The sequence below is a fragment of the Psittacula echo genome (assembly GCF_963264785.1).
Source record: "Psittacula echo genome assembly, chromosome: 4".
NCBI lineage: Eukaryota > Metazoa > Chordata > Aves > Psittaciformes > Psittacidae > Psittacula > Psittacula echo.
The window spans coordinates 82,813,600-82,826,378 of NC_137738.1; the positions used below are offsets into that span (position 1 = coordinate 82,813,600).

Below are 12,779 nucleotides of genomic sequence, written 5' to 3' on the forward strand. Positions count from 1 at the left end.
GGGATTCTGTTCCATTGTAGTGGCCTTTTGGGATCACTGGTACGCAGTGGGGAATCCTAAAGGGAATAAACATATGCAGCAACTGAAAATAAGATGAAACCCTTTCCAAATAAATTTAACAAAAGTAAGGTGCAAAGATCCTACATTTCAAAATTCCTTGTTTCTAAAGCAATATTTTTTTGCAAACATGATTCTGTGCTTTTGAATGTGTATCTCTCAATAAAAATATTATGGAGCCAGACCTCAAATCTTTTACTCATGCAAAGAACTCCTCAATGATGTAATTCTTGAAACATTTAGGGCTCTACCTGCACAAATAAGAAGTATTTCTATATGGGTTTTTTTGGTATTAAGTAAAATTTTAAAACTTAAAGACTAGAATGTTAATCAAGTTGCAGATTTGCTCTGTTAGTATTTTAATGGTTGATTTATGAAAAGCAAGCAAAATTAATATTAACTACAGCATGTTAAAACCTTAGTTTTCACTGATGTTTTCAGTGCCAAGAAAAAGCAGAATCAGGCTTCTTGTTAATTATTTATTGTCTTAGTTCAGCCATGTGCTTGGCCCCATGTAATAAGCAAACAAAAGCACAGGTGTTTACCCTGCACGACCTGTAAGCTGAAAAGTACACAAAGAAAACCGAACAGCTGGGAAATTGCCAGAGAGAGGAATATGCTGGGAAAGGACTTGACAGAAACTTAATTCATAGTGTAAAATCTTGCTTATTTGGATTATGCGGGAGAGTCAAAAAGCAAGTTTTTGATGACTTTGGCTTGGTTGGTCATTCCACATATAGAAGGAGAACTATAAATTTAAAATGAGAGGATCTATGGGATGTTCTTTTTGGGTGACAATTTTCAAGAATGAATAGAGGGTTTCTGATACATAAGTCCATTTTCGTGGATCAAAACTTGAAACCTTTACAGAACTTTGTCGCTTTTAATGCATGTTCTCAATCCTATTTTATATTTTTTTGTCTCTGCCTCTTTGTGTTTCTGTGTTTCTAATCAGGTATCTAAGCGGCTGTACAGTATGGGATGTTATGAAATCTCCCTGGGGGATACAATTGGTGTGGGTACTCCTGGAAGCATGAAAAGAATGCTGGAAGCTGTTATGAAAGAAATTCCTTTGCGTGCTCTTGCTGTTCACTGTCATGACACATACGGCCAGGCATTAGCCAATATCCTCACAGCCATACAGGTAACTCAGGCTGTCATTTTACAGATATGATACTAGTAGTCATAGTTTAATTCAAAGGCACAATTTAAAAAAAAACCTCACCCTTAAAGAAATCGTTAGAAGCGGAAAAATGCACTCACTAAACTTTCAGAAAGTATTGCTTGTACATCAGATTGTCTACAGGTATTACTGCAGTTTTATCAGAAAATTTCAGTCCTTATCTATTTATTACCTCCAATTCCATACAAGTCACTAAGAAACAGTTATTATGTTCCATTGATTTTGGATGAAAGAGGGACATAAAATATATTCTTTTTCTCATGTCTCAGGTTCCACTTTTCTTAGGAACATCTGTATGCTTTTTGTTCACTAAACTAAAATTTCTGTTTTGCAGAGGTTTCTAAATATAAAATAGAAAAATGAATAATTGATTTCAGATGGATAAATTTAAATTATTGGTAATTTTGTACATAAACAGAGTGTTCTAGATAATTTTAGCACTGTTAACATGTCCTCTCTATGCTTTTCGGTCAGTTATGTCTTCCAAGTAAGATTAGCAACACTGTATCTCATATTTAATCTTCTTTCAAATCTGTGGCTAAATAATCAGAAATAATTAATTTCCATAAGAGATATTTTTCCCTTTGTGTTTGCCTATTTTTAAGAATAGGACACAGTACAAGAAACTGTGAGTTCTAATGTAGTTTTTGTAAAGGTACAGTCTTGAAAAATGTCTTAATGTGTATGCGTTCCTAAGGAGACCTGTTTTTACTAAATGTTACAGAATCAAAAGCTGTTTACAAATTGTAGGCCTTTACTGTTCTATTTTATACTTAATGGCACACTCTGCTTCCTAGCAATTCAAGCAGCCATTTTTAAGGTCAGCTTCCTTTTGTTCGATGTATGTTGTTTAAAAGTAACAGCAGAGTGTTAACAGCATTAGTGATATAAGCCACAAGAAGAAATGGGAAGTTTCAGTGTGGGAGTCTGCAGGTATTTGATTAAATAGTGAATGACAAAATGTTGTCAAAAGGTTCAAACTTTTACTCACACTGCTCAGTATTCACCCTTACTCACTTTTACTGTTGCAAATATGTGTATATGTACCATGGGATAAATTAATTGCTAATTTCACAGTTAGATTCAGTTTCAGATGTAATAGCTAAAAGCATGAAAACCCCTGAGCATGGGAGGAGTTCATCATAAAAATACTTGAAGCATTGTTTTTCAAATCCTTCCTTAAAAGAATTGCTGTCATGGTGCCTACTAAACAATGAACAATGGCTACGCTTTGTTAACCCCAGTATTTGTTATGATTATTTTCTCATATTTACCTCCTCCTATCTTTATACTTCTTAAATCAACTGTGTGAGAATTAAAGGAGAAAAAGCTCTTAGGCAATTAATGTGCAGTTCAGGCTAATTAACGTGTAAATTCAAGAGAGCAATAGATCTAAAAAAAACCCTATCCAGCTTCTCAGTTTTCTTGAAAGCCAGGGGTGCCTGAGACCCATCAGAAAACTTTCTTGTGTGCACAGGTTCTGCTACAGTGCATGTCTAAGGTGGGGTGGTTTTGGCTGAGCTGAACTTGTCATAGATTTTGCCAAAAGTCCTTGATGAAGCAGGCATTACACAGTCTCTCTGACTGGCTTTGTTCAAGCAGCTCCTTGGCTTGCTCTGAAGGTAGGTCCCTAGGCTCTTCGATCCTCAGATGGGACCCGCAACTCACAACATCCTCTCCTGTCTCTGGTCAAAGAAACAAGGCAGCTCTAGTGGTGAATTATAGCTAAGCAATACTCTTTGTAAAACAGGGCAACTTTTACAAGTCAGACAGATGGCAAAGTGCCAAAGCCAGTAGATCAGAGTAGATCACAAAAGGTCACTTCTAGCCCCTGCTGTCAGGCTTGCCAGTACTTTTCTCTCTGCCAAAGATGCATGAATGGCAAAGTACTGGAGCAAACCCCCTTGTCTTCAACTCAGTCATTTGTTTCATAGACCAGACTCTTAACAGAAGCAATTCCTTGCCCTTCCTCCTTTATGGGTCTGTGCAACCAACACAGTATTTCACCAGGAATGAAATGTGTTTGAGGGGGTTATAGAAATAATGGGCTACAATTCTTGTTTGAAAACAAGTTTAGCAGGCAAAATGCACTGTTCCTAAGACACTGCAGACTACAACTTCAGGCTGAGTACTATTGTATTGTGTATTGTATTTCCTAAGAAGTAATGAATGACAGCTGGAAAGCCACAAATCACTCTGCACTAATTCAGGCATTGCTTCAACAGGAGATCTCCTAAGAGTGGAAAGAGGTGCTGGTGATTCAGTAAGTGATTTTTTACACAGATCACACTGTTCCGTGCAGGATTATACTACCCAGAATACTTTCTTTTGTTTGGGGCTGATCCAAAGTCATCTAGAACTGACAGGCCATATCTGTGTAAGAAATTAGCAGGGAAGTAGCCTTGTAATTTTAGTATTCAGTTTTATGTGTGTTGTTTTAGCAAAAGGATAGGTAGTGAAAGATGGGAGAGAGATTAGCCAGCTTTTAAAGGGTAAGTAATTTTTTAAGTTGTTGAAGTGAATAATAGAAAACATTGCCCAGAGAAAGGATATTCACTTTCTTTTATGAAGAGAATCTGAGTTAAAATGTGAGGAAATGAAATGATGCTTCAGAACAAAATAGTAAACATTTCAAGTAGAAACACATCTGGATCTTAGTTAAATGATTTAATATAAAAATATTAGAGTATACAATTTAAAAAAGGGATAAATTCAGAAGATGGGAAGTGATGTGGTGATCTAGTTAGAGGCTGTGGTATTTTGAGTAAAATTACATATGTGGGTTAGCTAATGTGACAATCACAAAATGTAACTAAAAGGAGTAGTAAAACATTTATAGGAAATTGTTACAGACCTCCAAGGAAGGGTAAAAAGATGGTTCAGGAAACTTCTGTGCTGGAGGGGCCCCAATAAGGTAGACCATTTATCTAAGGAGGTTTCAGTTTTACCTTGGCAATTGACTCCTGTAGTATGTAAAGAACGGGTAAGAAAGGGGAAGGTTTTAATGAAAGTGATACAGAACTCTTTTCTTGCATAGCTTGTCTATTTGCCAGAAATAGCTTTGTCTGTTTTCATAGCACATACCTGAACATGAGAAGAAATATGCTAAGAGGCAAAGAGGAGTTTTGACCGGCATTGATGCCTCCATGAATGAAACAATTGCATGGTAATCCCATATAACTTTATCAAATTGAAGTCACTATCATAATTCATTAATATAAACTGATCCCTACACTACTGGTATCAAATCCTAACTTAGAGAAAACAAGCCTAAAACTAACGACTTACAGGAAGCAAGGATTTTACCAACTTGTGTAATCATTTCCACCTTATTGGATACAATGAGATGAATGAGATTGATGATTTGCCACATGAAATTACTTTTAATTAGTGCTTTCCAGAATATGGGAATTTTGAAATAAAATTCACACCTTAGAACCAGAACAGAATTTAGCAAGCGTCCAATTAAACTTTCAAGGTTCACACTGCAAAATTAAAATTTGTGAATATAGGTTTTCCATTGCAAACATTAAAATATACCACCTTACAGAAAGTTTGAGATATTTAATGATATTTCATTAATGTCTATAAGATCCTTGAATTTTAAAGATCAATTACAACTTTTTTTTTTTTTTTTTTAATATGGATAGAAATGGCTGGTTGATGACCCCTTCCTTTGATTGCTAAACTGAATAGGTTCTAGTTCCTTTGATGCATGCTGGAGAGAATAATTAACTTGCATATTTTTGTGAATCCAATTTGCTTATGTAGTAAGGACTAGGTTCACACAAAGGCACTCAATGTAGATATGGCTAAGTTTTAAGTGCCAGAACCAGGAAAGGAAGCTGAACATAGTTGCTGAAGTTCATGGTTTGTTAACTCACAAGGATCATTGTGTTGCAGGAATAGAGTTCACAATAACATGAAGGTATGGACAGCAGTGGTGGCAGGTTGAATGTGAAGGCAAATACATGTGTATACAAGTCACGTGTATAGTAATCACATATAAACTGTTAACAAGTTTTCTGTTGGTGATTTGTTACCTTTTTACTGAGTTATACATACAAACACGTATACAGTCACAGTTTTATTTCTTGATTTAAAAAGAAGCAACAGTACAATTTTATGAAACTTTGATCCTCCAACATGATGACTTTATATGTCAGCACATTTACATGTTATTAAGTTCAGCATTGCATTTATCTGCCTGCAGTCTATGTTTAACCAACAACAAAGTGTATGCACTGGCATTGAATAAAGATATAAAATGTCCTGTGTTCCAGCTTTATCTATCATTGACTACTGTGATGTTCATCACTAGCAGCTCAGCAACTTCTTCCTAATGACCATTGGTAGGATCATAAATTTGCTTATACATCTCAACTCCTGTCTAACTCATTAGCAACCTAAAATTGAAATTTCAAGATGATATCAAGGAAGAAAAAAAAAAAAAAAGACACCTTATCATTCTTTATTTGTGAGAAATGCTCTCTTTTTAATTCCCTGCAAAGCACAATCATTCAGAGCTACTGTGTAGTAGAATAATTTGACTCTTCTGTTATGAGGTAGAGAAGATAGATAAACAACCACGAAAAGTGTGAAGCCTTGCATGTAGTCGTTGTGCTAGACTCGATCTAGTAATTTCTCATCTAACAGTGAATATTAACTTTTTAGCTGAGGAAGGCAGTCTAGCCATATTTTTCTGTTGCTACACAAATCAGAAAATACTGGTTTTGGGGAATTATATAGTAACTGAGGAAATGAATTTGTATGTAGTGGGCTGACAGAGTTCTTGCTTGAATAATACCTTAAATACCACTAGGATTTTCTTTTATTATCAGCAGCATCCTGGGGTACCCACTGCCTGGCAGTGGAATTATTTACATCTAAACAATTTCTTAACAGAATGAAAAATAGTCATGATAGGTTAGTTAAAATTTTGAGCTTGTACTACAGACACGTTTTTTTAGGCCAGTAGGGAGGCACTGTATGAAATTAATGAGGTACAGGAGGCAGGAACTATAATATCTTGGCTTGTCTTTTCCCGATTTGGCATGTCACTGTGTACATGACTTTTCTTCAACTTTTTATTTGTAAAACAGGAATATATGACTAATCTCTTTGAGTTTGTGAAAGGCTAATGAAATCTACTGAGGAAGAATATAGGAAAAGTACAAATTATATTTATGAAGTCTGGATTTAATCTTTATTTTTGAAATTGAAATTTAGAAACTGAATAGATTTTAAGTTTCAAATAGAATATAATTTTGAGATTAAAAAAGCTAAGGTATATGAGTGGGCAGGTGGTCAAAACACATACATGCCCAATCAAATTATCTGAGTTCTGCAACAGTCTATTTCCTTTCCCCTGCACAGCCTGGCATGCTGATGAATTTATGTAGCACAGTGTGAGGATAGGAAAGACTTGCCGTATGAAGCACTGTATATTGGGATCCTGAAAAAAAGTTAATAATTTTGAATTCCTATTTTGAGAAATGCATAGAAATTGAAAGGTTTCAGCAGACCTCACGTTTACTTTCCTCTGCTGTTTAAAAAGATCTCCTAGGAAACTGAGGAAGACTTAACAGAGATCTCCAGAAACTAATTTCAAGGTTCAGATAGGGAAACGTTAGAAAAAACAGCTTGACTGAGAATAGCTGTACGGGATTCAGGAAGGGCTGGTCATGCTTCAGTATTTTGCTGGAATTCTTTGAGGCGGTCACTGCCAAAGAAGACAAAGGATATACAGTGGCCATCATATGCTTTGATTTTTCAGAAAACAATTTACAGTGTTCTGCACTGGAAGTTAATATTAAGGCGTGGAGGCATGTAATAAGTGGAAAGTTGGCAAAATGGCAGGAAACAAATGGAGTTATGAAACAGAATTTCTTCAAGCTGGAAAGCATCCATCAGTAGGGTTGTAGAAATACTGGCCTGTGGGTCCCAGGGTTTTCTGCTTAAATTAATAATTTGTAATACCATAATGCTCATGGTAAGGGCAGTTGCTGTAACTTGTAAGGATTAAACTTTTCAAAGTTTAGATTTGCATTGTGAGAAACAGGATAGCTAGCACTTCTTGTGCTACTAAATCTGTGTAATATTCTACAAAAAGAAGTTTGGTAATACATATAATTTTAGGTAAAGCAAGAGATTATTTATTATAACATGGCTGTCCTTTCAAATAAGGTTCTTCCCAGAACTTTCTATTTTTGGATTTCTCTAGGAACTGATTTAACCTAGGTACTTACCAGGTATTTTCTAGGTTTGAAAGTGTAAACAATACTTCTGAATATGTTACTTCAGTAACATAAAATTCCTTAGAAAACGTCAGTTTGCTTTTCTGTTTTTGTTTCCTTTTATTCCCTTTTCCTCATAGAAACAACCTAGCACTTAGATAAATCTAGTAATTAAAAAGATGAATCTCAGTTAGGGTTGGAAAGGACCTTAAGACTATCTAGTTCTAACCTCCCTGCCATGGGCAGGGACACTGATGTCTGAGCTGAAGGTGTATGTGATAGTAGGAAAGAAAAGCATGAATAGAATTATTTAAGATTGAAAGATAAAAAGACAGAGGTGGTTAAAATTGTGTATTTGAAAGAAGATAAATTAGGGGTAAAATGTCAGGTGAATTGTGAAAAGGCACCGGACTGCAAGGTTTCTGTGAAGAAAACATAAAAAGAGGGTATGTGCTTTAGGAAAGTAGAAAAACACTTGAGTTTTATCAAATAATATTGCTGCTGTGAGCAGCAAGTTACTTCTGTAAGTGAAAAAGCATACTGCACAAATGAATAAATCAGACCTACATATGGGAAGAAAATGAAAACATAGGCATTCATACTGAAAATCTGACAGATGTTTTCCAGTATTTTCTCTGCTCATTTTTTTTTTTTTTTTTTTTTTAATAGGTACTGGTTTTACGTTCCTGCCTGTAATTTTAGCAAAATAAGAAAGCAAGCAAACGAACAGGCAGTACCATTCCTGCTCTTTTTTTCAGATCAGTACAAGAGAAGTAGCAAACCTAATTGTATTGCTTTCTGCTGCTTTTTGCAGGATGTGCATACTATGCAGTTTCTGAGGACCTGAAAGTTTCTGACCTTTCTCCTCATGCTTCAGAAAACCTTGGTAGCCTGATAGTTCACAAATAAATTCCTCATTGCCAGTATTACAACTGTTAAAATATTACTAGAGAAAGAGTTTAAACAGCAGACTTTGTTTCAAGATTTTTATTTTTTTTAACTTTTTAGGATAGGAAAGGAAATATATTTGTTACTGTATACTGAAATAGTATATTTGCATGCATATATTTACATACATATACCAATAAGTAGCCTGTATTTTTTTTTATGGGTTTTGTTTTCTATTTAGATGAAGCTTAGTACCTTGTAAACAATTAACACATAACAGAAATCTACATTGTTCTAATATGATGACTGAATTTCATAAGCATTTAACCCTAGTTACTGAACCAACAAACCTCAGCACCAAGTCTGTTTCAGGATACTAATCAGACTAAGAAATCCTTCATCAGTTAGAGATTATTCTCCTCTCCAAATTCCCTCACTAGAGCTGTCTTGCAGCAGTAGACACAACTTCCCTTTGGCTTATAATCAAACCTGAAAATGTTTTAAAACATTTTTAAACCATAAAATAATCAATGGCTTTTTCTTTATGTCTCTGCAAGTTCATATAGATGTGTCACCCTAGGTCTAAATGGAATATGGATGCAGAAATCAATGCAGCAACTAGAGAAATAAAACCTGAAGTGGTTTAATTTTCTATCTTAAATCCAAAAATATTGTCTATACTAATAACATTGAAACTGTGTATTTATAGAAAGGTTGAATTTGGCCCAAATATTCTATGCCCTTTTCTCTTTTTTCTGTGCTTGCATCCTCCTTGCAAACTTATACTTTTTTCTTGGGATGCTGTTTTATTGTAGCTTTCCTAATCAAATTTTGAATGTTTTCCATTCTATGTTTCGATGCTATAAGTGGGAATATAAATTTGCACATTTCATTCTTCAGTGCCAGTGGCACATTCCAATTTCAGCTTCATTGTTTATTTTCTGAGTCATTAAATTTAGAAGCATTAAGGCCATACTGATTTGGTTGACCAATACCTAAAGGCGTTCTAGAATTGCTTTCATTATTGTGCGTCTTTATCCTCTTGTGAATGCACTTCTTCCCATGCAAAGATAAAGAGATTCAGAGAATTTACTTTAAATGATTCTTCAGTCTTCATCAGATTCTGTTCTGCTGCATCATTCTTTAGTTGTTATATCTAGAACTATATATTTCCCTTGTAAAAGGGAAAGGAATTAATATTAATAGACTACAAGACGGCAATTCTATCATATTTCACCTTTTGCCTGCTAATAAGAGGCTTGCAAAGTTGTGCTTGCAAAGAAGGCATACATATTTGAGAATAATCTCTATACAGACTATTAGTATCTACCTCCCCTCTCCTTTGTTCTTTGCAAATGCTTTTTTGCCATTCTTTGCCTCTGTCAGTGCTTAAGCAGAGTAAATGTCCTGCTGGCAGCACACTGAAAAGAAGGGAGAATGGTGTGGACAGATACTGTGCTCCTACATTCACCTAATCCTAATATTTCCCCAGCAGTTAGGTTAATTTTTTCCTCTCTTTCACTATTTTCCTAGTCATTGTTTGATAGTTGTAAGTCCACATGGCCAAAGCAATAGTCTTTTTACAGACCTCCTTTTATCATCCCAACTGTGCCTTGTTTAACTTGACGATTTAAATGGCTAAGAGTCAGCGTCCTCCATTTCTGAAGTGGACTGGGCAGTAATCCAGCTCTTTCTGTTAGACACAGACATTCATTTTTTTGGACTAGAAACAAATTACTTCCAAATGCTGGAAATGTAAGAAGGCTTTTCAAAAAAGGTTTTCAGGTGTTTATAGAACAAATTAGTATAAAATAGTTTTCAAAACACTAAGCCCAATTTAAAATAAATATTTAGTATTTTAGGAGTTGTGAAAATATAGCACTAGAAAACTGTACTCACTGATCTGTAGCATGCGTAAAAAATATAGTGAGGGCACACTGGTGTCAGATTCCCCATGCATATTTCTATTGTGACTCAATTGGATTGCATTCATAAAAAGGTGGTATTGGAGGGGTTTTTTTACATGAGACTACACGGCTAGCTGTAGGCTTCATGAGATGACTGCCTGTAGCAGTCAGAAATTGAGCTGCTAACTGTTATTTTGCAACAGTTTTTAATTCAAGTCCTGGAAATGAGAGTCTAGATTATCAAGATGACTGGAAAATTAAGTATTTGCATCACTTAGGCGCTCTCATTCACAGAAAGACAATCTAGTTCTCCATAGCTGTCATCTTGTCTCTTTTGGTTTTATGATGTCTTGTTCGTCTCTCACACACCTTCCAACTTTTGCAGCAAATGAAATGAGATTTCCACAAATAAGTATGTTACACAACTGACTTACCTCAGAACTGCTTCATCTTTGCAAGCCCATCCCATTCTGCCTTCTCAGCACCCCTCCCACAGCATGCTTTTCTTCATCAATTTCTATCTCTTCAGCTATCACATCAATTTTAGATATGAGAATGCGGGTCTGAATAGACTTTACACTCCTACAGCTGCTATATCACTCCTTTAAAGTGTTCCCAGTCTCAGTACCTCCTTCCCTCTCTCACACTAAGGCCAGTTGATGTGAAAAGCTTGCATCCATAAAATCAAATTCATACCCTCCTAAACAAGGTCAGCACTTCCAGACTGCCAACTACGAATGGTCCCTAAATGGTACTAGTTTCCAGTTATGCCAGAAATTGTTCAGTGGAGCACTACCTGGCCCAGGCCAAAGCTGTGCCATGGTCTGCGACAAAAGTTGCACACATTTCCTGTCCCGATGCCATTTAGTTTGTTGGTCACATATATATGACACAAAAGAGCACAAGTTTCTGTATAGTAACAGCACAAAAGAGAGATTTTTGCTTTCATTCCTAGTGGCTACTGGAGGATGTCTCCAGAGCTGAGATTTCAGAGGTTCTGGTCAGCTCTGAGTGTGCTGATGGCATCCCTGGGGATTTAATTGAAGAGCTGTTCCAGATCTTCCAGAAATATCTATACATGCATCTATCGCTACAACTAAGGTGGAACTCTCCACATTACACGTCTTTGATTCAAGGTGTGGAAGCATGAGAACTTGAGGAATCCATCACTACTTAGTAGCTTGATACATTTAAGTGTTCGTATAAGTTGTTCTGAAGAGCTGAACCGTTTTGGCTAAGTTTTCCCAGAGTGCTGCAGTTCAGAACAGGTATTTGTCCCATGGGATATCAGCTTGATTAGCAAAAGGTTGGCAGAGCTCTGAGCAGTTTACCATAGGGTCTGAATATGGAAAATGTGGGCCAGTCTTCATAACCGACATGACTAACATGCCAATTTAAATACACCACAAAAATCAATGTCTGCATTTAAAAACCAGTCATCTAAAACATGTCTAGATTAGTACAAGGTTTATGTTCGTTAGACCACCCATTTGTTCCTGTGATTAAGATGTACTTACATTGATCATTCTAGGATATATAGTTTTAGATACTTTCTAATCTAGAACATTCAAGTATACCAGTAGTTGTGTATCTAGCTTTGTGTTTTCAGCTAGCCATCTTCTTGACTAACTGTAAGAGTGTTATTCCTTTCACTTTCTCTTTATTTTGAGTTTACATGCCGCAGACTAAAGAGGAATGTGGTTCAGTGACAGAAATAGCATAAAATATTTCAACATAATTTTTAAAACAATTCTGAAAAAAATGTTTCAAAATTTTGATGGGGATACAGTTATTTTCAGTACCTTTTAAAATAGGGTTTTATTCAGGATTTAATTCCTCATTCAATTTGCATGGTATTTTGAGAGTAAATTATTTATATTAGAGTTGCTTAACTTGTTTTTAGAAATTCTCCCTATAATCATATTGCACTTCAGTCAGGCTGTGACTCCCTATACATTAGCTACAATAAGATAAATGGCTTTTAGATATGTGTATTTTTCTGCTCAATGGAAATGACTCTCCCTGTCTTTTAGACTGAATTAGTTTTTCTTAAAGTTTAACAGCAAGTGAAAAATAATGACAGAATCACTACAGTGATTCTAAGCTTCCCACTTAGAAATGACTGTTTCTTTTCATTATCTTTTATTATTTGTGTGTGTGTCTGTTCTATTTTCTGCTTAAAAAAGAGGGCATTGCATAGAACCTTTCTTTCAGACCCAACCAAGAGTCAGAGGAGTTTGCGTGGCAGGAATAGACCTGGGAAATCACAAATTCCAGTGTCTCTAGTAGGGAAGCACAGTGTTTACAGGGTGATGCTTCCTTACTTTTTGGGCAGCTCTGAAGACAGCTGTGCTGAGGGGGTGGAACTAAACTTCTGGCCATTCTTGCATATTTATGGCTCCTCAGAATCGGTTTTGTTATCGTCCAGCAAACAATGAAGGAGAGAGAGTTCCTTCCTATTGCTGAGATACATCAAGTGGCTTTAAACAATCTCTCAGGGTGTTTCCT

General features: G+C 35.8%; 1 protein-coding gene across 1 annotated transcript in view; it reads left to right on the forward strand.

The window, feature by feature from the left end:
* HMGCLL1 (3-hydroxy-3-methylglutaryl-CoA lyase like 1) overlaps positions 1-12,779 on the forward strand; it is a gene marked incomplete at both ends in the record, with an annotated part of 79,148 nt that overhangs the window by 47,446 nt on the left and 18,923 nt on the right. Inside the window, one exon of the mRNA XM_080615808.1 lies at positions 1,013-1,201. Coding sequence (XP_080471934.1) covers positions 1,013-1,201 — 189 coding nt within the window. The remainder of the gene's footprint in view (positions 1-1,012; positions 1,202-12,779) is intronic.